The sequence below is a fragment of the Scatophagus argus genome, chromosome 14 (genome assembly GCF_020382885.2).
Source record: "Scatophagus argus isolate fScaArg1 chromosome 14, fScaArg1.pri, whole genome shotgun sequence".
Classification (NCBI taxonomy): Eukaryota; Metazoa; Chordata; class Actinopteri; family Scatophagidae; genus Scatophagus; species Scatophagus argus.
Genome location: NC_058506.1, coordinates 6,253,583 through 6,276,641, shown reverse-complemented (window position 1 = coordinate 6,276,641; position 23,059 = coordinate 6,253,583). Strand labels below are relative to the sequence as shown.

The 23,059-nt window shown below is 39.0% G+C and overlaps 2 protein-coding genes across 4 annotated transcripts; both read right to left on the bottom strand.

Moving 5' to 3' along the window:
- Positions 1 to 1,827: 1,827 nt before the first annotated feature.
- On the bottom strand, positions 1,828 to 13,051 carry rps6ka4 (ribosomal protein S6 kinase, polypeptide 4). 3 transcript variants are annotated; one of them, XM_046410302.1, is made up of 19 exons: positions 12,728 to 13,051; positions 12,022 to 12,150; positions 11,300 to 11,371; positions 10,768 to 10,835; positions 10,156 to 10,306; positions 9,846 to 9,961; positions 8,846 to 8,953; positions 8,614 to 8,694; positions 8,168 to 8,271; positions 7,725 to 7,875; positions 7,432 to 7,593; positions 6,568 to 6,693; positions 5,745 to 5,878; positions 5,519 to 5,612; positions 5,222 to 5,392; positions 3,859 to 4,050; positions 3,587 to 3,746; positions 2,862 to 3,025; positions 1,828 to 2,775 (listed from the first exon to the last, which is right to left on the bottom strand). In XM_046410302.1, the coding sequence occupies exons 2-19, from the start codon at positions 12,107 to 12,109 to the stop codon at positions 2,563 to 2,565; spliced, it is 2,355 nt and encodes a 784-aa protein (XP_046266258.1). In that variant the 5' UTR covers positions 12,110 to 12,150; positions 12,728 to 13,051; the 3' UTR covers positions 1,828 to 2,562. The 3 variants fall into 3 exon arrangements, with proteins under 3 accessions (XP_046266258.1, XP_046266257.1, XP_046266259.1); XM_046410301.1 differs by having other exon boundaries at positions 12,022 to 13,051; XM_046410303.1 differs by having other exon boundaries at positions 8,614 to 8,691; positions 12,022 to 13,051.
- Positions 13,052 to 14,812: 1,761 nt separating this feature from the next.
- On the bottom strand, positions 14,813 to 23,059 carry stip1 (stress-induced phosphoprotein 1). The gene is made up of 14 exons (XM_046410304.1): positions 22,908 to 23,059; positions 20,516 to 20,725; positions 20,276 to 20,417; positions 19,860 to 20,001; positions 19,529 to 19,694; positions 19,302 to 19,428; positions 18,752 to 18,854; positions 18,188 to 18,308; positions 17,952 to 18,048; positions 17,730 to 17,854; positions 17,586 to 17,622; positions 17,341 to 17,444; positions 15,556 to 15,728; positions 14,813 to 15,442 (listed from the first exon to the last, which is right to left on the bottom strand). The coding sequence occupies exons 1-14, from the start codon at positions 22,914 to 22,916 to the stop codon at positions 15,370 to 15,372; spliced, it is 1,629 nt and encodes a 542-aa protein (XP_046266260.1). The 5' UTR covers positions 22,917 to 23,059; the 3' UTR covers positions 14,813 to 15,369.

Sequence of the window (23,059 nt, the reverse complement as noted above, 5' to 3'; positions counted from 1 at the left end):
TAAAGACGCTCAAAAATCCACTTGACCCCTAATTGTGTCTTGTCCTTTTTGTGTAATATGCAGGGGGGGGGGGGCAGGTTACTGACTGGCAACAAGCCTATCATGAACAGATGCTTAAACCAATAGGGGTTTATGATAAATTTGAATAAGATTATTCAGATTATTAGATTTTGAGTTTTTAAATGGAAGTGGCTCCACAATTTAAGAGAACTGATCTCAATCTGTGGCAAAAGGGGTCATCCCAGCAGAATGACCAAAAGGATCGGAATGGCTTTTGTCATAATCAAACCTCCTCTATTATCTACTGTGAGCCACTTCAAAGTCTCACCGTCAGCCCAATGGATCCGTGAACAAAAGCACGTACAGAACAACTGCAACAAAGACAAAAGACACAACCATCTATTTAAAAGTAAAGTTTATTTTGCACCAACCAAAAAACATCTTGGTGCAAAAGGTAAATTCCCAGTTACGACATCACTGACAGTGCATCTCAGTAAAATAGTAATGCTCAAAAAACAGAAAAAGAAGAAAAATGTCACTTACTACAACGAAAGAATAACAACACCAATAAAAGCACATTTTCTTAAGTAAAAATTTCAATATTCAAACACAAACCGGCCAGTTACCTTTCAAAAGACACAGGCGGCAAACAACAAGAAAATAATACAGTCACCTGCAATAATGCTTCATCTGGTAAAGAAATATCAGTATAACTAACCTCACCAGCACCGCTCATGCTCTCACACATCCACCACCCACACAGCCCAACACACACACACACACACACACACACACACACACACACACAGCTGGTTCACAAGAGCCAATTTAATCATCAATCCCATTACCACAGCATTAAAATCAATTACATGTAATAAATATCAGTAAAAGCACCTTTAAAGCTGAAATGTGTTTAACTGATCAACTGACTGTGCAACATGTAAAAAAAAGAAAAAGTCCAATAAAAACATAATTACATCAGAAGACTAATATACCATTAAAACAGCTGTCAAATTTTAAAACATTACTTTTTTTTTTTTTTTTGCCTCTTAATCATCAAGGATGAGTATATACACACCAGGTCTCGCAGGTTGGGCTCACAAGAATCGTACAATTAAGTGTATCATTCTGTAACATGATTTAAATTGCAAAGCCATACAATGTTTGAAAACCACATCTGTAAAAAAGCAAATTTGGGCGACCCCTTAAGGGCAACAGAGAACCAGAATAACCTCTGAAAGTCCACAAGCCCAAAGGTGATGCTCACACAAAATCACCAAAAAGGATTCCCCCCTAATCGTAGTGCAAACACTCAAGCTTGCACGTGGTAGCGTAGAAACATTCTTGGTGACCTTTCCTTAGTGAGTCTGAGATACCAAAATATATAAAAAGTTCTTAAAGTTAATAGTCACAACAAATAAGCATGCTAGAGATGTTCAGACCAGCACAATAATGCGAGTAATTTACAGCCAATATAACAAGAAAATCACTCTCCATTTCATCACCGCTTTTGTGTCTTCATGGGTTTTTACAGGTGCTACTTGTGGACACTACCATACTGCAACCATCTCAAGTCAAACTTTGACTGTTTGTCAAAATGCGTTATTAGAGCCATCAATCAAGACAGGCGCTCCACATTGTGTTACATGATATCTGTAAAGATGGTAGTGTATTGGAGGTGCAAGTGCTTTGCAATCTTTCCAATAGAGAGGATTTTGACTGCAGTATAATTCATCCTCTGCAGTCTCAAAGGTCATATATATATATCTATATATATATAGATATATATATATAGATATATATATATAGATATATATAGATATATATATATAATGTCCCTCTGTGCTCTGTCCTTCCAGAAATTTGCTCCTTTTTTTAACCATTTGATCATTTACATTCTCTGCAAAAAAGTGCAAACACCTAGATTCTTGCTCAACCTACACAATTGAGAAAAGTTTTTTTTTTATTTTTAATTACATCTCCACAAACTGCTCTCTTTACAGAGCAGAATGCTGTTTTTTTTGCATGCTGCAAAGTTAAAAATAACTTGATATGATTAAAGGGTTAATTTTCTGCTGATTTCTGTCAGGACTATTCATTTGCTACGTGCAAATTTTTGTGTATTCACAACGGCTCAATTGAAATATTCACTGTTTTGCTGTATATATGGCTTCTGCTCATTTATGGCTCCTTTTTCCCTTTATCCCTATATAGCCAGGCACTGTTTCTTACCCACAGTGAAAATAGGTAAATATCTTTCTTTAATTTTTAACTTTTAGTGTGTCATATCACCATATTATGCTGGGTATGAGAATACTGAATAAGCAAAATTTTTTCTCAAGGCCACAGATTTCTGTCCAAGCCAAACCTCCATCATCATCTTCTCTTCAATTCACTCAAGACAAAACGTTGCTTTGCTGTTGAAAAAGTGGAAATTTTGTACTGAAAACTTAACACTAACCTAAACTGGTCTAGTGGTTTATCAGTATGGTCTTTTTTTTAGAACTTGGTGACCCTATCACAACTGGAGGACTCTGCGTTCTCTCTCCCATGTGATTTAGGCTAGCTCTGCTTTGGGGTCACAGTTTGCTTTGGCTGCACTTTGGACGCTGTTGCAGAGGCCGAGGAGGAAGTGGAAGAAGAAGAGGAGGAAGAGGATGAACTCCATCGGGTTTCTACACCTGTGCTCGTCATCTTAAGCTTGCGGCGTTTTGCAAGGGGAGCGTTGTCGACACTTTTCAGAAAGAAGCCCTCTCTCTTACCACGGTTGAAAGCCTGGTGGAAATGACAAGAGAAAAGCAAGATGAAACAAATGCACTTAACATCTCTTCTAGGACGAATTCAGTGCACAAAGCTATTACCTTGTAGGTGGCATTGACATAGGTGCGAACAGTAGGCCCACTAGACTCAAGCACATCTGGGGTGCACAAAGGAGTGGTGGACATGGATGCGCCACCCTGCAGCCAGCTGTTCTCTTTCAGATCTGACATTTTGAGACGTTTCTCTGGATCTACTGTCAATAGGCCTTAAATAAAAGGCAGAGAGGTTAAACCATACAAAGAAACTCAAAGACAAGAGAACAACAGGGGTGTACTATGAAGCCAGGCTGTGCACATGGTCCCACATACAGGGACATCATTGGACTCTCATTCAGCACAAAGATAGTGTGCTGCATACTTGAGTTAAGAGGAACAGGTTGTTATAATGGAGGGCCATGAAGAATATATATATAAAAAAATAACAATAAACAAAACACTCTGCATAAAGAAACATTGTTGCTGGACATTGCTGATCATGATTTATAAGCAAATATATTTATTTTACCGCTAAGCTCCCCCCCCCTCATATATTTTTAACATGACAACTGCACATTGTAGAGCTCTTAAACTTCAAACTCAATACAGCATATTTGAACATTAAACTCAAGAAATGCATTCAGGTCTGATGCTGTCCCATAATGAAGGATACATTTTAGCTTTGGCAGGCAGAAACTCTGACTTAGTACGTACAATTTGTAATTATGTAACGTGGTCCTATTAACTAAAAGAAACAGCATGTGTCAGTAAAAGTTTACTGCATCACATACCTTTAACGAGCTCTTTGGCATCCTCTGATACGCCCTTCCAGGCCTCCCCATCCAATGAGAAATCACCCTCTTTTATCTTTTGCATGATGTCAGCAGCATATGATGAGGTCATCCCACGCTGCTCACTCTGAAATGGCACCTGGCCTGATAGCATGGTGTACTGATGAAAACACAAACACACACACACACACACACACACAAGCATGCAGAGCCATTACTACCTCACTTAGACGTCCTGATGTGAAAGAATTAACGGTTTTAGGTTAAATTACCAAGATGACCCCAAGACTCCAGAGGTCACAGGCTTTGTCATATCCTGCACTTTCAAAAAGTTCAGGCGCAGCATACTGCAGCGTAAAGCAGGGAGTCTGCAGGGGGGCGCTGCCTGCAGGGCAGAGACGGGCAAATCCAAAGTCTATTACTTTCAGCACCGAGTCCTCCCCCTCGTCTGCAAACAGCACGTTCTGTAAGATAAACAAATAAAATTGTAAAATGAATTCTTTTTCTTTCTTTTTTTTTTTACCTTCTACCTCCATTTTCCTGACTGACCACTTAATGCTACAAAATGGTGTGTTCCTAATCTTGATATATGGTTTGCCCGTGTGCCCGTGTGGCTCAAAAGAGGAAGTAGAGATCAAACAGATGAGAGCTTCATTCAAATGAGGCACCACAAAATTAGTTGTTGATATTTTGGTGACAATTCGATTAGATGCTGGAGGACGAGAACTTTTTCCACATCACTCATCTCACCATGATTCATTATTTGATGATTCTGTCAACACACGCAGACTCAGTACTGCAAAGAAATGCACAGTGGAATAATGTAGATAAACTGTTTTAATCAAACACATTCCAACTAGTAAATGTGTTTTGATTGGCATCAAAAATAAAAGTTTATGCAATTACGACAGGCGTTTCGGCAAAAACACCGCGCAGAACTAAAAGTTAATGGGTGGTTCTTCGCGCTATCTGTCATTCACAGCTGCTTTATACTGAAAGCCTTCTCCTTCAGTTAATTAAATCCCACAGCCATCTGAACACAGCAGGATGTTTGTGTGATAAATCTGCAGCCTTCATTTTGAAAAGTGCCACACCACAGCACAGAGGCATTAGGCACTGTAGTTCACTGTTCACCTCGATTAAATCATGTGCAAACGATGCCGCAAAACAACCACACTAACATCCCCACACATCATGGTGGTCAGCTGTAACTCTGTATTCAGACAGATTATGTGGGACATCCTCGGGGCAGACAGGAAACATGCAGTTCACAGTGGAAAAATACTGACAATTAAAATTTCACTCTCTTGTCATTCCCACTGATTCACTTTTTCAACACATAACTCTTGCCTATGCACATGCCATGGCTTCCTTTCCAATCTCTAACTTCTCTGGCAATTTTTAATTATTGAAATGCATTTTAAATAAGATGTGATACAGCAGAATTATGACTGTAATAATGCTGGACTGATGTTTCCATTAACAGAATCATTTAAATGCATGTGAACAGGTCAATGCTTGGTGATACGGTCTCATTGGAGTGGAGTCATCACGTGGCTAATTATTTGGGGGGTTTTTTAATGAGAGACTGTGCATTTTTCAGGAACTGAATCAAGCCATCAAAGCACAACCCACCTCTGGTTTGAGGTCTCTGTGCACGACTCCAGCCTCGTGCATGAAGCTGACAGCTGAGACGAGGCTCCGTAACAGCTCGCTGGCCTCCGCCTCGCCAAAGAGTTTCTTCTTCTTGATCCTTTCCAGCAGCTCCCCACCTCGCAGAAGCTCCATCACTAAATACGTGTGGTACTGACAGAGAGAGACATGCAAAATGATGAGTTCATACAATATTGGGGGGGTTTGTTTGTTTGCTGCACATTGCTGAATATACAAGATTATAAAGTTTCCATTCTGTGCGTATTTCCTCCACTGTACCTGATCAGTATAGACTTCGTGCAGCTTGACAATGTTTGGGTGAGCCTCACATTGCCTCAAAGCAGCAATCTCCCGCTGGGTGTTTGCCTCCATTCTTAGAATCAAAAGAAACATTCATTGTTAAGAAGAATATTCGGAGACTTATGCCATCAGCTGGCACGGTGACACTGTAAAGCACTGTAAGGAACACAAACTTAAGGCTATTACTAAGACTGTGTTCACTCACCTACGGCTGACGATCTTGACGGCGTACTCACGGTCACTTTGCTTGTGTTGGCATTTCCGGCACACAGAGAAACTACCCTCACCTAATGGTGGCCCATTAAGACACAGCTCATAGAGCTGAAAAAACTGAGATTCCTGTACAAAGAAGGGATGGTATGAGTCAGGCTGAACTGTGAAGGGAGAAGTTTTGTTTTTTCTTTCCCTGTGCAATATGACATGGCTTCCAGCATTGGAAAAAGAGCTTTGGTGTGCACTGACCAATATGTGATACAACCTGTAAAGTCAATATTTATGTCCCTCAGAAGGGTTTGCTACAACATGTTGAATTTATATAGAGATTCAGTTCTATTCTTAATGCACAGTTTTATTTTGCACAACACACTTTTGCTATTAAATAAATAACATTAAACATACAACATTAAATAAACAATGACTGAAAGAAATGACTGGATTCTGTAATCTGTTGAAAACAATGTAGCTCAGCACCATTATGAAACACTTAAATATTGTTTAATGATTCCAGAAACTCATCGTTGTGATATTTCTTTGATATTGCCCAGCTCTTGATAAAATGTGATACAATATGCTCTGAAATAGGCTTTCTAACAGTGGTTAATAAACTGGGCCAAATAAACTAGTTTCTCTTCCTGCCTGCCTGTCCTATATAACAAACACTGCTGAGCTTATCTGATGCTACTTTACATAACCAGGAGCTGTGTTATGGTGGTTTTGCAAAACTGCATCTATAACACAATATAATCAAGAACAGCTATTATCCAAATAACTTGAAATCTTAAAATGGCTTTAAAGTCCAAGATCCATACCTCTAACATTGCACTGCGTTGCACAGATGCTGAGCCCGGTCGATCAGCACCAATCTGTGATCCTACAATGTCTTCCATGACAGCATTCTTATTGAACAGGATGGAGGGAGCAATAAAGGAATAACCCTAAAATAATGGGTAAGTAATGTTAGGTGTATGATGAATTATGAAGTCTGTCATAGACAACAAGAGAACAGAAAAGGCATTAAAACATTTTATATCATTTGATTTGTTATGAGGGCACCACTTACTTTCTCATAGGTCTGGGCGATAAAACACTTTACTCAATATCAATACATCTAAAAGCCGATCAAACACAAGAAGCTACCAGTGAAGAGAATGGATGTGAAAGCAGATCTCCTTTGAAAAGGAGGAAAAGGTCAGTGCTAACCAAGATGGGAAACACAACAAATGTTTTCCATCACCTGAACAGGTACCATCCCAGTGACCACACCCCAAGTATGAAGATGTGGGCCATGGTAGCCCACATGTCAGTTTTGTCCAGTGTCTTCAAGGCTGGCACTGTTGTTATTTTGTTAAAAGGCCAGTGTGTAGGATTGCTTCACCGCTCCTTTAAGTTTGTAGTAGAAACTAAGTTGGCCACTAAAGATGTGAAAAAGCATAAAGACCCTCTCTAGAGGGTCCAGTTTTTGGTTTTTCTATTTTGGGCTACTGTAGAGACACGGGGTACTCTGTGGAATATAACATGTACTGAACCTGTAGATATAATTCCATTTCTGCCATTTTTTGCCATATCACCCAGTCCTATTCTGTGAATGTTAATATTTTCAGATAGTGGTCATAGGTATTTTATTTTGAAAATCAAGCTTTAAAACGATAAAAGTTGAGATAGTAAAGGCTGACCTTGAAGAGACGGCCAGTGCTTGGGGGCGTGCTCGCTGGAGAGTAGACAGGATCCATGCCAGTGAACTCCTCAGCAAAGTTCCCCACATCAAGTTCACTCTTCAGCTCTGGCTTGAATGGACTTGAGACCTTCTTCTGTGCCAGATCAGCCCAGTTCAGTCCCTGTTAGGAAACAGAAAAAGTTATGGATGAACGAGAAGAAGGCACAAGGGAGGAGAGATATTTTAGAATTTCCCTTGGGATCAATAAAGTATGTATGTATCTATCCATCTATATTTGAGTGTAAGTAGGACCTTGAAGAAGGGGTGTGCTTTGATGTCTTCGGCCCCTCGCGGTCCAGAGCCCAGTCTCTTGTGGGGATCTTTCACCAACAACTTCCTCAGCAGGTCCTGAGCAGTGGGTCCAATCATAGAGGGGAACGGTGGATCACATCGCAAAATACGTCTGACAAAGCAGGAGTGGGAAAAATGGTTAAGGAAGTCAAATAATGCTCTCTTTGTTAGCAGGGTTTTGACAAAGTCCTGAAGCAGCTGTAAGATTTTTACATTTTTTTTGCATTAAGGACATCCACATGTAAAATTATTGAACTGCAATTTCTGCTACATAAAATAAAAGCGTGAGAAAAGGTACTTCCAACACAATGGCTGGGATCATTTTTAAGACTTGAGGATAAGAAAGGGTTGGTTTACTATTTGAATACATGCTTGGGGATATAGCTGGATTCAGCAGTACTCACTTTGACACCTCACTCTGGGAGTTCCTCTCTCCCTCCAAAGTGAAAGGAGAGGCTCCCGTCAGAAGCTCAAACATCAGGATCCCAAGACTCCACCAATCTACAGACTGCAGGAGAGAACAGGTTAAAAAACAATACATAAAGAGAAGAGAAAAATATGTGTGGATAATCCCAGCCAGCAATTCAGAGGATGACTGTTTGATATCAACTACCTTCCATAACCAAAAATGTCAATCTTATCTTTGATGTAATGCAGCCCATACAGTGTAGTGTTCACTGATGTTATTTATAAACCATTTAAAACGTTATGTGTACAGCACTTGTCCTTAACTGCAATTTAAATATGTATAACCACATATTCAGTTACAATGGATCTCACTGTCATCCTGAAAATCTTTAACTTTGAACACTGAAGACCGGTGCTTGCTGCATTACTATGACGTATTTACCTTGCCATGCCCTGCTTTCCCCCTGATGATTTCAGGGGCCATGTACTCAATGGTGCCACAGAAAGAGTAGGTCCTTTCCTTCTGAAATGAAAAGGGAATATAAGGAATAACTGTATAAACAAATCTTACATGAACAATAAAACACAACACACAATAACGGATAAAACACATTTCTTATATGATTTTGGAAAACACATTCTTATGTTTAGATTTTAGTGTTGCTTTTATGTACCTCCTCTTCCAGAAACTCCTTGCTGAGCCCGAAATCTGTCAATACCACATGGCCTTCACTGTCGAGAAGAATGTTTTCCAATTTTATGTCTCGATACACTATCCCAAGCTGTACAAAAACACAGTGAAAATTTGTCAACATAGATGGCATGAAGAACACAGAAGAACATGGCCAGTTGTCTACTAGTTACTTTCAGTCATCACCGCATTTTCCAACCCCATTCAATAATTCTAATCCCTAAAATCGTACACAAAAACAACTAATCAGACAGCAACACAAACTGAAGTTCAATCCTCAATTGCAACAACACCTCAAGTCACTAAAGGTGTACCGACAGTACTTGTGAAATGTAAGTGGGTAATCACTAAGTAAGTTTAGTGAGCTAGAGTGTATTTCAGGTAGAAAAGAAAGACCCCAGAGGAGACTTCCTGCCCAGTACCAAATCACAGACCAAGTCGGTGGCTATCTGGTGAACAAAGTCAAACATTTATTTTTAAAGGCTCATTTATTAAACAGAGTTTGGCTGTTCCTCACCCAGTTTAAAGCCGACTACGCAGCTGTTCCTGTTTCAGTTAATGACTGTGTTTCAACCTACATGTGAAATTGACGATCATTAGGACCTGTTTGATATAATTTGTTGATAAACCCAACTATAATCTGACAAAATCCCTGACTTTGTGCAAGTGCACCTATAAGGACTGATGCTGGTTTCAAGGCAAAGGGTAGTAACAACAAATGTTGACTTGATTTAGATTTTTCTTTTGTTCGTTCACTTTGCATTTTGTGAATTGATAAAAATATACAACTATTATCTATATTTTTGAAAGCATTCCTTACCGTATTTTTTCACACCTGCCTAAAACTTTTGCACAGTACTATATATTGTGATATGTTGGTGCAGTGTCTGCGTAAGCTTTGCCTTGTCTTTCTTCTGCCCCCTACTGACCAAAAATCAATAAATGTAGCTTGAAGTTACAGAACTGGAAGGAGCAACACCCACCTTGTGCAGGTGCTCCAGAGCCAGGATTATTTCCCCAATATAAATCCGCACCGCCTCCTCAGGGAAGTGATCTCGCTGGTACAAATGAGTGAACATCTCCCCACCGCTCACATAGTCTGTACTCACACACACAGACAAATACACAGGGAGCTTGAACAGACATAAAATTACACAAACACACATTATATAAAAAATGCCAACAAAGAGACATACAGTAATAGACATGAACATAAAGAAAACATCTATTCAGAACTTCAAGACCAAAGACACAAGATTTCACCATATCTGCCTGTAGAGTCCCATCACTCACCAAGGATGAGATGTAGTTTGCTCTGAGTCTGAAAGGCATAGTGAAGCGTGACCAGGAAGGGAGACTGGCGGATGTGCTCCAGCACCTGCCTCTCAGTGCGAGTGTGTTCTGTTGTCTTTGCCTTTTGAACAATAGCTGCTTTCTTTAACACCTGGGATAATCATACAAATGATACAAAAAATTATCATTTATCATCAATTAGCATTATAGCAATGCACCTCCCCACACAGCAGATAACAGAGACACAAAAATTGTATAGAAATATAGTGACAAAATTCAGATCAAAAGAATTAAAAATACACAACCTACTATAAACTTTTAGTTGTTTGCATGTCATTTACAACCCAGATTTCAAAAAAGTTGAGACAACAGTTAAAACATATATTTACAAACATTATTATTATTTTTTTTGTATATGGCATTAAGTCAGGGTTGTAAAATAACATCTTATCATGTGCTGCACTAATGTTTTCAGTACATTCTGTACAAATGCAAAATCAAGAACATGTTTCATAAAAGGTTTTACAAGATTTCTTTTGCCTTGAATTGAAAACAAAGCCATTAATTTGATCAAATTAACTGTGGTTCAATATTTAAAACTAATAGTTTTACCTTCATAGCATACAGCTGGCCCACATCATGACCGCTGTTCTTCCTCACCAAAAACACTTTTCCATAAGCTAGACGAAGACAAACAAATATTTCATTCAGAAATTCATACTACTTCTAATATGAAAGCAAAACTGAACTGTGCAATAACATTCCTGCACACCAAATTTAATAAGATGTTGTATTGTTGATGGAAACAGCCTCTTGGATCTCTCAGAGGTATTCATTACGGATGAGATCTAATAAGGGAGACATCTACAGCATACAGTCTGTCTTTTAAACATTCAGATACCACTCATGCTGCTGATCTACAGCTCTGAAAACAGAATATGAATATAAAGAAATATCTTACTACAGCGCTTAAATCCTAAGGGGAATTTTCTCTCACAGGCTGTGCATTAATTAATAATTGCCCTCAAGATATTTAACACTGACAGGAAAATACATCCTGTTCGCTCAGGGTAAATCTCATACTGGCATCTTACTGGAGTTTTTCTTGTATTTAATATATGTCATGCTTGATGTAAAAACTTGCCTCCAGTGCCCAAGACTTTGAGCAGCTCAAAGTTCTCCATGCCAACCTTCTCAGTGTGACCTGTGAGGTTTGCTAGTGGCACAAAGAAAACACCACAATTAAAACATATACTATACAGTGTGTGCATTATGTACATACCCTGCAAACATGTTTTGTTTAGAAAAGGATCAAGCAAACACATTTTAAAAATGCAGTAGAACCTCGTAGAGTATGCTGAGTTTAGCCCAACACATGATGTTTACAATTACATTAACAGTAAGAGACATAAATCTAATATAAATATTCAATTCTCCACAATGTTTTGAAGATTTACTAATATCAGCTACTGTACTGCAACTTTTAAGAATGCTGCCTGGTCTGTTGCTTGAAATTAAAAAGTTGTTGCACTTCAATCAGTATCTAAATCCTTTGACACAGTAAGTATCTCCTGTGACAGCTCATGAAAACCATGACAAGCTTCTCAGGTTTAATAAACATAGGCTGTAAAGCACAAGGGGCACAAGGGTGGATGAGATCTTTTCAAACACATTCCTTGAATGTATATTTTTTAACACATATATATTTTTATGTATAAAGAAAAGCAAGCACAGTAAACGTTATAAACACCTTACAATATAATCTAATCCAACACAATGTTAACACAAACTCCTAAGAAATGAGTGATAATTTTTAACTCTGCAGAATTTCATATGCTTGATTTTCTGGGTGTTTATTTTACTTACCATTGGTGATTTGAAGCTTGACGGTGCAGGCCTTTTCATTTGATTTTGCATCGGAGTCATCACTACTATCAGATGCGTCCCCAGGCATAACTTAAAGTAACGTAGCCTATACGGACTGTTTAAGATGTGCTGGGCAGAATGCAAAATGTTTTAGTGGTTACAGGATGTTCCACAACACGGCCAGTAATTACAAAAAAAAAAAAAATCTATTGTAGCTGCATTATGATGGATACAAAGATTATCGAGGTGAGCGGACAGCTGTGTTTTCTACACAATACTGATGCCCTAATGTTAATCCCCATGCGTTTGACATCCTGGTATTTCGCATTATTTTTATCATGTGATTGGCTGAAATCAGTCAGAAATCACAGATGTGTAGCTATTTAATTTACAGCTAGTAAACAACTGTAATCAAACGCGTTCTATCACCACAAGTTAGCTACGAGAAGGCTCATCAGTACTAATTTTGAGTAACTGTGGATGTTAGTTACAGCAAGTTTAAGTGGCTAACGTTAGCATTAGCCGTTTAACAGTAGTCATTATTCATAAGTTAGCGCACGTTACTTATACAACTTATATAATAATAACATTAACGCTTATTTTAAATACGCGACTGACCAAAATAGTGCGTTACTAGACAGTATGCAAACGCCTACAACACTAAACAGTTGGCATAACTGTTAGAATAACAAGAAATGTTACCGACCTAGCTAGAAAAGCAGTAGTAAACCAGCAAACTAGCAACAAGCTAGCTGCTATTGCCCGTCAAAGTTTGAATGTTAGCTAACGCTAATGTTTTGTTAACGTTAGCTATGTTGACTGATCTCTTTCAGACCATGTTGAAAGGGCCAGTTTAAGTAGTTCCCGGTCGTCTTTCTTCCCACTAGAGCGAGGCTAATAATTCGCATATCATAAATATATCTACACGTCACTTTATATTTTTTTTATCAGCGAATAGCTAATTGCTAATACCAGGATGCTTTCGACACAACCTGGGCGACGGTCAGTCACGTGAACTCCTAATGTGGGCGGAGCAACATCGCTGAAGATTTCAAGAAAACTGTTTCTATATTAGATTGGATTATTTAGATACAGTTCTAGTCGTGGTAGTTTTTTTGTTTGTTTGTTTTTGGCTTTAAGTATGATCAATTTTTGATACATAGCCATCACCACATAATATTAACAATTTGAATGTCCAAATGACTGGATGAAGGGCAATACAGCCTATGAATTGCACCTGTGTATGTACATTTGAGGTTTTTGTTGTACTGGCAAAATGTATTATGTTTTGCTATAGACCTTTGTAACACAAAGTACATTCAGTTTTGCTATGCCGACATTCTGATATTTGCCAATATATACTACAAATTTCTAGAACAAGTATGTTGATATTTTATAGATATTAATATGGGTTAAATGTATATGTGTTAACAAGCATAAATATTTACAGGAAGAATCTCCCCATTTTAATTTTTATTGGTATGTGTACTGTAAGAAGTTAAAGTCAGACTAAGACCCTTGTGTAAATTAAGGTCTACTACTGCATTTAATTGATGTCCACATTGTTGGCCTTACAGGAAAAAAAGTAACCACTGAGCTTTCAAATACATTCAGATACTATATATTTCATAGTACAATAGATTTCGATTAGTACATTACAGTTCTTGGGATAGTTTCCTTAACATCATGTGAGATTTTGACGTTTGTATAGGTTGTGATTACAAATGGACTTCGATGGTGAAAAATGCCTACACTCCTAATTTTTGCTGAGTTGCATGCCACAGGTCAGAGAATTCCAGATAGGGCAATTCTGCTGCGGAAATGTAAAAACACAACAGTGTCATAATTCATTTCCAATATACTTGTAGTCCCTCTTGGAAACCATAGCACGGAGATATGACAGTGTGGTGATTCTGAGGTATCTGAAGCCAAGTGGGGCATAATGGTCAAGAGCAGTATTAACACATATACACTGTATTTACGCTTTGAAAGTAAACACTGAGCAGTCTGCCCCTGTGGGAGGTATGAACAATTTACTAAAAGAATTGCCTTGCTGGGGGAAATGCACCCTTATGACAAGCAGACAAACATTAAAGATGCCTCATGAAGTGAGATAATCGTGACCTCTCATTACTCAATTAATAGCTGCTAGCTTGAAAGGTTAATCCACCCTTTAAATACCACATTATTCCCATTAAATAAAGATTATTATCTTGCAATATTTAAGCCGGGAAACCTGCCGCATTTTGTACAGCACCCCTGTAGTTTCATGCTACGGAAACTAAAATTTGAGGTCAGCCTTAACTAGGTACTTTGATTTGAATTATTGACACACCTCATGCTGCCTGCACTGTTTAAACCTCATCATAACCCTGAGGGGGGAGCATTGTGCTAGGTCATCATGCTCTTGTTCACAGAGCAGTGCATTTTCCACAGTACTCTCCTGACTTTTTTTGACAGCCTTGCTGATATTTCTAGTGACACAATGGCTTTCTACCAAATTTATAATTTCTGACTCCCCACAAATGATAACTTAGCACCCTTAATTATTGTATGGGCTTGTTAAATGTAGTACTGAAGATCAACCTTAAACTATGTCATGACAAAATATCCCTCCACACAAAAGCATTATTACTTATTTGTCTGGATATGCTCTCTCTCCACCGCAATCACGGAATCTCAGCACTTTCTTGATCTAATAATATTAACCATGGACAGCAGAGATTAATAACTAAATTCAAATATTTTTGAATTATTTTGGTGTATGAGAGGATCAAAGGAGAGGAAGCACTGAGGAAAACAGCTCAACTTTATAGCACCAATGTTTAGTCAAGTCTTAAAAGAGGAACACAAGTCTTGAGAACAATGAGAAATGTTGACAATTTCAATTTGTGAACTCAAGTACAATCTAGATTTTGAGTACCGTATATATATTTTTGCATGGAACCATGGACCATGGAGCAATAGGAATTTGTGAATTGATTAAGGGTGGATTTCCCTTTTAAAACACTGAGCATTCTCGGGACTGAACTGTGCTGTTTATTTTAAGATGTATTTAAGCATCTGTACATGTGAATCCAGTTTTTTCAAATGACATTTTCTGGAGTCCTGGAGTTGATGTCACATGAGATGGGTTCTAAATTACAATGTAAAAGTTGTGAAACTGATTTTTTAAAAAAAAAAAAACGAAAAAAAAAACATAACATACACACCAAGTCTCAGTGAGACCAAGGACAATATATTTTTAAATTTGAAGGCAAGAAAAGAGAATGTAATATTTTGGAGGGACTTGAACATTGTTCCACTGTTGCCTTGGAGGTTCCTCACACATCTTAGGCTTGACTGTCATCAACGAATGGCTATCAGTCCGACATCAATGAGTTTCTGAATCTTCTGAGCGATAACTGGATTCTTTAAGTGGCTGAAGTGGATAAAACAGAAAAAAAAATTCAATTAAAAAAAAAAAACAAAAAAAACAATCATTATCAATCTTTACATTTTTCATGTAGAGAGACAAAAGTGGGTCAAACTTACTCGCTAAGCGCCTGAGGGTCCTTCTGCATTTGCTCAAGAATCATGCGCATGGCTGGGTCACTCATAATCTGCTGCACCTCGGGATCAGCCATAGCCCTTTTCTTCACTTCCTCAGGACTGTCGTTCCTCATGGCCTGACTGACCATACAGCGCTGCAAACCTTCTGTGGCTTCCTGAAAGCAAAGAATGAAAAAATGTCAGGCTTCTGAAAAGTATGTTCATTTCTATGGACCCAATGTTGGGCCTCCTCCTACATGAATTACTGCATCAATGTGGAGTGGCATTTAGGCAATCAGCCTGTGGCACTGCTCAGGTGTAATGGAAGCCCAGGTTGCTTTGATAGCTTTGACTGGGTCTGGTGTCTATCACCTTTCCTCTTGACAATCAGGTCAGGCGAGTTTGCTGGCCAAAGGGCACTGAACCAGCTTTTGGTACCTTTGGCAGTGTGGGCAGGTGCCAAGTCCTGCTAAAAAATGAAATTAGCATCTCCATAAAGCTTGTCAGCAGAAGGAAGCATGAAGTACTCCAAAATTTCCTGGTAGATGGCTGTGTTGATTATGGACTTCAGAAAACAGTGGACCAACACCGGCAGATAACATGGTGACCCAAATCATCACTGACTGTGGAAACTTCACACTGGAGCAATGTGGATTCTGTACCTATCCACTCTTCCTCCTTCCAAATGAAATGCAAAATTTATTTTCATCTGAAAAAAGGACTTTGGACCACTGAGCAGCAGTCCAGTTCCTTTTCTACACAGCCCAGGTAAGACACTTCTGACATTGTCTCTGGTTCAGGAGTGGCTTGACACAAGGAATGCGACATTCATAGCCCATGTTGAGGATTTGTCTGTGCATAGTGGTGATGCGCTGACTCCAGCTTCAGAACACTACTTGTGAAGCTCCCCCAAATTCTTGAATAGATTCTGCCTGTCAATCCTCTCAAGGTTGCGGTTATCACTTTTGCTGGTGCATCTTTTCCTTCCACTCAACTTACTATGAATATGCTTGGATACAGCACTCTGTGAACAACCAGCTCCTTCAGCAATGACTTTTTGTGGCTTACCCTCCTTGTGGAGGATGTGAATGAATGAATCTTTTGGACACCAGTCAGTAGTCTTCCCCATGATTGTGTAGCCTACTGATCCAGACTGAGAGACCATTTCAAGGCTCAGGAAACCTTTGCAGGTGTTTTGAGGTAATTAGCTGATTAGGGTGTGACACCATGACTTTTCAATATTGAACTTTTTCACAATATTCTAATTTTCTGAGACACTGAATTTTGCCATAGCCATAAGCCATGGGCTTCACTTTCTGAGATGAGTGACAAAAATATTGAACTTGTTCATGATATTCAAATTTTTTGAGATGTACTTGTGGGTTCATTAAGAGGCAAGATTTTAGTATTTGGGTTTCTGTTTGTAGTCTTAGTAGTTTTGCCTAGTCACATGCAGGTGAACAGTCAGTGTGGAGAGCAGTAGAGGTGGGAAGCATAAGTGGAAACGTAATCTTGGAACTCGTGAGCTATTGTCTGGCATCAATTTAGTTTCTATTTATAAAGAATAGCTGAAGTCACAAATGCACAAGGAAGTCTTGCCAGCATAGTCGCTGTCCATTATCCATATCTCTGAAACAATGGCCATTGCCCTCAGCGGCTAAATGTTCAGATGGTGGCCAACGGTTTTAGACATTGTCTTACACCTTCCGAGGGTCATTTGCCTGAAGTGTTAAAGGTTTTGATATTTTTTCCAAACTTTTCTGAACTCTGTAAAAACCTATAAAATACCTTTGAGGAAGAATCAAGCTCCAGAGCCTTCTGGTATGCATCCATAGCTTTTGAATAATCTTTCATGGCCTCCAAGGCGGCTCCTTTACGCGTGTAGCCTTTAACTGTGGATAGACGTGTTCCAATTAGGTGTGATATCATAATCATTTGTCTTGAATCTCAAACACAACAGTTAAAGAGTGCAAAACACCACTATTAAAGTTGTCCAAGCAAAATGTAAATTAAATACAAAATTTCCAACTCACTGAAGGTGGGCTCAAGTTTGATGCACTCTTCACAATCCTGGCAAACAAAAAAATATCATATGGTCATATTTGACAAGCAATAAATCAAATAAAAGAGATACTTTTCTGCCAGATTCTGATTGATTTATTAGGGATGCATTGTACCTTCAGGGCAAGCTGAAACTCCAACAGCTTTGTGTAGCAGGCAGCTCTGTTACTGAAGAGTTTGGCATCATTGGGGTTTCTCTTGATGGCTTCACTGTAATGTTTCATGGCTAAGGGGTAGTCTCCTGTGGGTGGGGGAGAGAAGTTCATTTTCAAATAGTTTCTTAAAAGAGGAAACAAATGGAAATGATCAATCAATAAGTATTACAAACAAACATGTACCCTTTTGGAAGGCATCATTGCCCTTGTTCTTCTCTTCTAGGGCTAATTCAGGGTTGATGTAGGCTAGTTTCTCCTGCTCCTTCAGTATCTTCTCTGCCTGCAAAACCAAGTACAGTATCAGTGTATAAGTGAAGTGCCCACTTAAACTTTCTTGCCTTGAACAACTTAAAAAGTCTGCATAAAGAATATTTTCTAATGATCTTAGTTAAAATTAGGGAAATGAGCTAGCACTGCACCTGCTGACACTTCTTCAACACATCAGGAGTACGATGCTCCGTCAAACTCTTGTTGAAATACTGAATTGCTTCTTTGTATTTCTCCTGCTTGAAGTATGAGTTGCCAATCCTTGCCAAAGCCCTATAAAAAAGAATGTATATTAACATATCACTACATCACAATGCAATAATATGACATCTTTCTTGTGTTTTCTACCAAAACTCACAAACCAACAATTCGAATTGTGGGAGCACCTCACTTAAGGACAGGACTTTAATAAAAATTCTTATTCAACAAACAACCCTGCAAAATTCTTGAGTTATACAGATTTGTGAACTTGTATTCTAATTCTAAGTAATGGAGCAACATTGCCATCTGGTGGTTCTTGTATAACACAATTTCTCTTGTCAATGCTGCCCAGAGGCATGTGGCCATCCATCCAGATTAGAGCAGATATGTTCTGTGGCCTCAATATCAAGTTCCACAAAATACCAGCCCTGCCCTCTAGATTGAGGGACACTATATGGGCTGATTCAGGTAAAGAGAGAGAGAGAGAGAAAAAAAAAACCTATTACAGAACTTACTTTGCAATTTGCCTGTAGTCTTCCCGATTCTCTCTGCCAACATCAATGGCTTTCTCACACAGCTCTCGGCACTTCTCAAAGTCTCCCTTCTCAAAGTACACAGCTGAAGGGATAACACAAAGGAGTACACACTTAATTTAAAAGTGATAATCAGGTGAGTTTTCTGTTTAAACTGAAGAGAACTAGTGTCAAAAAAAAAAAAAAAAAAGTAGGATGATTGGGTCAATATTTCTCTGCTTTCCATATTGCTGAGCAATTCTCTAAAATGCCCAAAAGATCACAGCAATAATGTGAGAAAGGTGGTATTTACAACTGTGTCTATCACATTTTTTTCCTCTCCAAGGAGAATTTCATTGTGTTGGCCTAGTAGCGAAAACTCCAACTGATGAAAAAGTCTAATTATAAACAAGTTTTTTTCCCATGAACAAACCAGATCAATTTTACGTATGACAAATTCTAAATTATCCATTTGTTTTTTTTTTCACTTCATGGTCAATCAGCTGAAATGTGTTTTGCTCGTATTTGTTTTTCAACACACGAGAACTTGTACCTGCTTGGTTAGATATGTAAGTCATGTTGGTAGGGTCATGTTTGATTGCTTCTTCATAATGTTTCAGCGCTGTTTCAAAGTCTTTATTCTTATATGCAGAATTCCCAAGTTCTTTTTCCTTCAAAGCCTGTTAAAAATGGAAATTAGAGGATTAAAATAATGCAGAGGGATTCAACAGACAAAATGACTGACAACTCAAAAGAGAAAAGTAGGATGAATTGATTTGCCTTTTTCTTGTTTTCAGGAAGGTCTTCCTCTTTGGGAGGAGGTGGCTGAGTCTCTTTGGGTTTGGGGGGAGGAGGGGGAGAAGGCTCCTCTTCTTCTTCCATCTCAGAGAGGTTCAGCCCCAGCAGAACAGATAGTGTGGTCATCACTCGTGGATCCTGCAGTTTTCTGCAATGCAATCACACAAACAAATGCATTTCTAATAGCTCAGAATTCAAATTGATATTTGTACTCTGGTTTATTTCTATTATTGAAATAATAATAAGACATAATATGTTCACCTTAAATAAGACAATGTTATTTCAACTGAGACATATTTGAAAATGCACGTACGTGCCGAGCTCTGATGGTTTGTTCCTGAGCTGCTCCAGCAGTTCTCTGTAGCTGGGATCCGACAATAGCTCACGCGTCCGAGGATCACCCTCCAGCTTCTGATACAAGTTGGGCATAGCGAAGGGATTCATCATTGACTTCTCTGGTGAAACAAAATTTTCATATTCATTAGTGTAAATCATATTGTTACAAAGAAGAACTCAGGATGTCCATGCTTCTTGCTCTAGTCTAGGATTAAATTCATCACAGCTTTCTCTCCTCTGTAACAGCTACTAGCACTACAATGTCAATTTCAGTGATGCTGTCAGCAGTTTAAATCCTCTACCCATGTAGGATTGGAAAAGTGAGTCACAATATTCACACTGTAAGGCCACCTTTTGTGTAGAATAAAAGACAAGACATTCAAAGGTTCATACCTGCAAGCCGAGCTTCAATGTTCTGTAAACCCTCCTTCAGCTGCTGATTATTTGGCTCTTGCCTGAGACCTTCCTGGTAATTTGCTTTAGCATCCTCCAATCGACCAAGAAATTCCAAAGCTGCAGCTTTGCGGGAGTAGCCCTGGTCATCAAAATTGCAAAATTGTAAATATGCCTTCTCTATTTCTTAGTTCTACATATCTTGTCAACAGAACAACAGAAGAACAAATGATATCTCACCTTGCCCCAGTCAGGCTTGATTTTGATGGTCTGACAGGCATCCTGAAGAGCATTTTCATAGTTGCCTTTCTTAGCGTAGGCAGCAGAGCGGTTACTGAACAGGACATGGTTTGAAGGGTCAAGGGCCAAAGCTTCAGTGTAGCAACGTACAGCCTCATCGATATTTCCGGCACTTAGCGCCTTGTTGCCCTGGTCTTTCAATGCTGAGACCTATAAGCCAGAAAGACACGATCAAAATACAAGACAAATTGAGTATTTTAAGGTTCTTCTGCTCTAACTTCTTTAGCACTCTTACACAAAAGCAAAATCCCCAATATAGATCTGACAGGTGTCCCTGGCAGAACTGAAGAAAGAAACTGACAACCACTCAGCTGTTCAGGTCAGACAGGTGCAGCAGTGATGTAAAGAAATGTCTTTATTTTGTTAATGCACATTCACGGTGCTCCAGGTCCAATCTAGTCTAGTCAGAAAATAACATGTCCCAGTTAGCTTATAGCTTCACCGGAAGGAGGTTTCAGTCCATCAAAGATGACCCCACTTTTTGAAACGCCAGTTTCAGAAAACAATGGGGGTATTTTAAACTGAGAGACATGGTACACAGCTGCATACAGAAGCCAGCAAAGTGAACAGGCTTGCTAGCTGAAGCCCTGAACAGAGCTGCAAAGGGTTCTGATGCTGATTCCAGAAAGTTTATGAGCATACTTGTTTCCAACACCACTTGTCCAGTCCTGGTTAACTGCTGTGGTCTGAGAAGTTATGATGCTGCATCTCCATCTGTGTACTAAAATGAATTATACACTGAGCAAAGAGAAGCACCATTCTCTTCTAAAAGCAAGCTCTCTATCCCTCACTGATGACTAATGTGTTAACACTACATGTGCACTGACAATCATTCCGAACAAAGAATAAAGTCAGTTTACTGGTATGACGTTCCTTCCACAGTCGCTTGACCAGACCTAAACACCTTAAAACATCTGCAAACATAAAAGGCAGAACAAAGCAGCATCACAATCCCCTGGGACACTGTGGGATGGAATTTCTGTAAATCAATGTGCAGAAGCGCTTGAATGGACGAGAGCATTAATTTCAGTGAGGTCTGGTTGTTGATCATGAAGCTTTACTTTGGATACGGTCATTTGTGCCAAAGGAAATCCCAGCACACCTCTTTAAGCCATTTAGAATGAACACATAATACACACTCACAAACCAAAAGATCTACTACTACTACAACTAGATCGACTGTCTTACGCAACACAAAGTAAACTAGTAACTAACTCGCCTATGATCGAGACACTGTGGGTGTGTAAAAAGCCCGACGTTGATCATCTTTATATAACCAGAAATTATTTGTTAGAAGCATGTTTCAATATTTAGGCGACCGTATGGAGCGTATGGAGACAACAGCTGCGGGACTAACGATGTTTGAACAACAGAATAAATAACCATGAAAAATACACGTCTGGACAGCTCAGGCATGATCATATATTTCTTAAAAAACAGAAGTACTGTCTCAAAATCAATGAATGAATCACAAAAAATTGCATAATAGTAGAACGGATACGGCACTTGACAACAAAATGCGGCTGTAGCCATGACAGCGGCTCCGTGTGCATCTAGAATGATCCTCGGGTCTGTGTGCAGGCTAAGGACAATGCTGAGCTTGGCCGACCAAAAATACTCCTGCAGCATGTGCTACTCACCAACTAGCGCAGTTTAAGCTATCTGTTTGAATTAGCATTTAAACAAAGGGATTTAAGTTTCAATTACGTCCTTTATTGTCCGTCACCTTATAAATAATAGCGTTCGCATGTTGTAAGCTAATGCTGGCTTTTAAACAGCGATTTGCTAACTCGTGAGTTACCTAGTGCTATCTTGCCGGTGATTTGCAAGGGGTTTAAGAACTTATTTGTCATATTGAGCCATAAACAGGAGTTACCATAATGGCGAATTTTACTGAGGTATTTTTACTGACAAAACAGCGGTAACATTTTTGTGATAACTATTTAGTGTGGTGACAAATCATTACTTGGCCTCAATCGTGCACAAACTAACAACCGGTTAACCTAGCTAAGCTTGTACTTCCTGGACTAACGTTGCAGTTTAGCTACATAGCAAACTGGCGTTGTCAAAATATCACTATTAAACCCAATCGTACAACATCAGCTAAGCAGCCTCAACACATTATTAACGGAATGAGGCTAACTAACACGCTAGCTAACATTAGCTACTTGATATTAGCTAACAGTGAAATCCAAGTGTAAAGAGGTGGCTAAATACACTAACCACCAGATTATTATTATCAGCAGTCTTAATGTAACTTCGAGAAATCCATCGATATTTTTTAAACACATAATTCTGAAAATAATCAGTGTGAAGATTACAGGACACTCACTTTCTCCATGGTGCAAGCATGAGGTTCCTTCCAGAAACTACTACTGACTAGTGCCTCCCACTGAACAACATGTAGGTTGCCAGTTTCTACGCAGAAAATCCGTAATCAACGTTCAGATTTGGTTCCACCCCTGAGGGTTTTTGGAGACAATA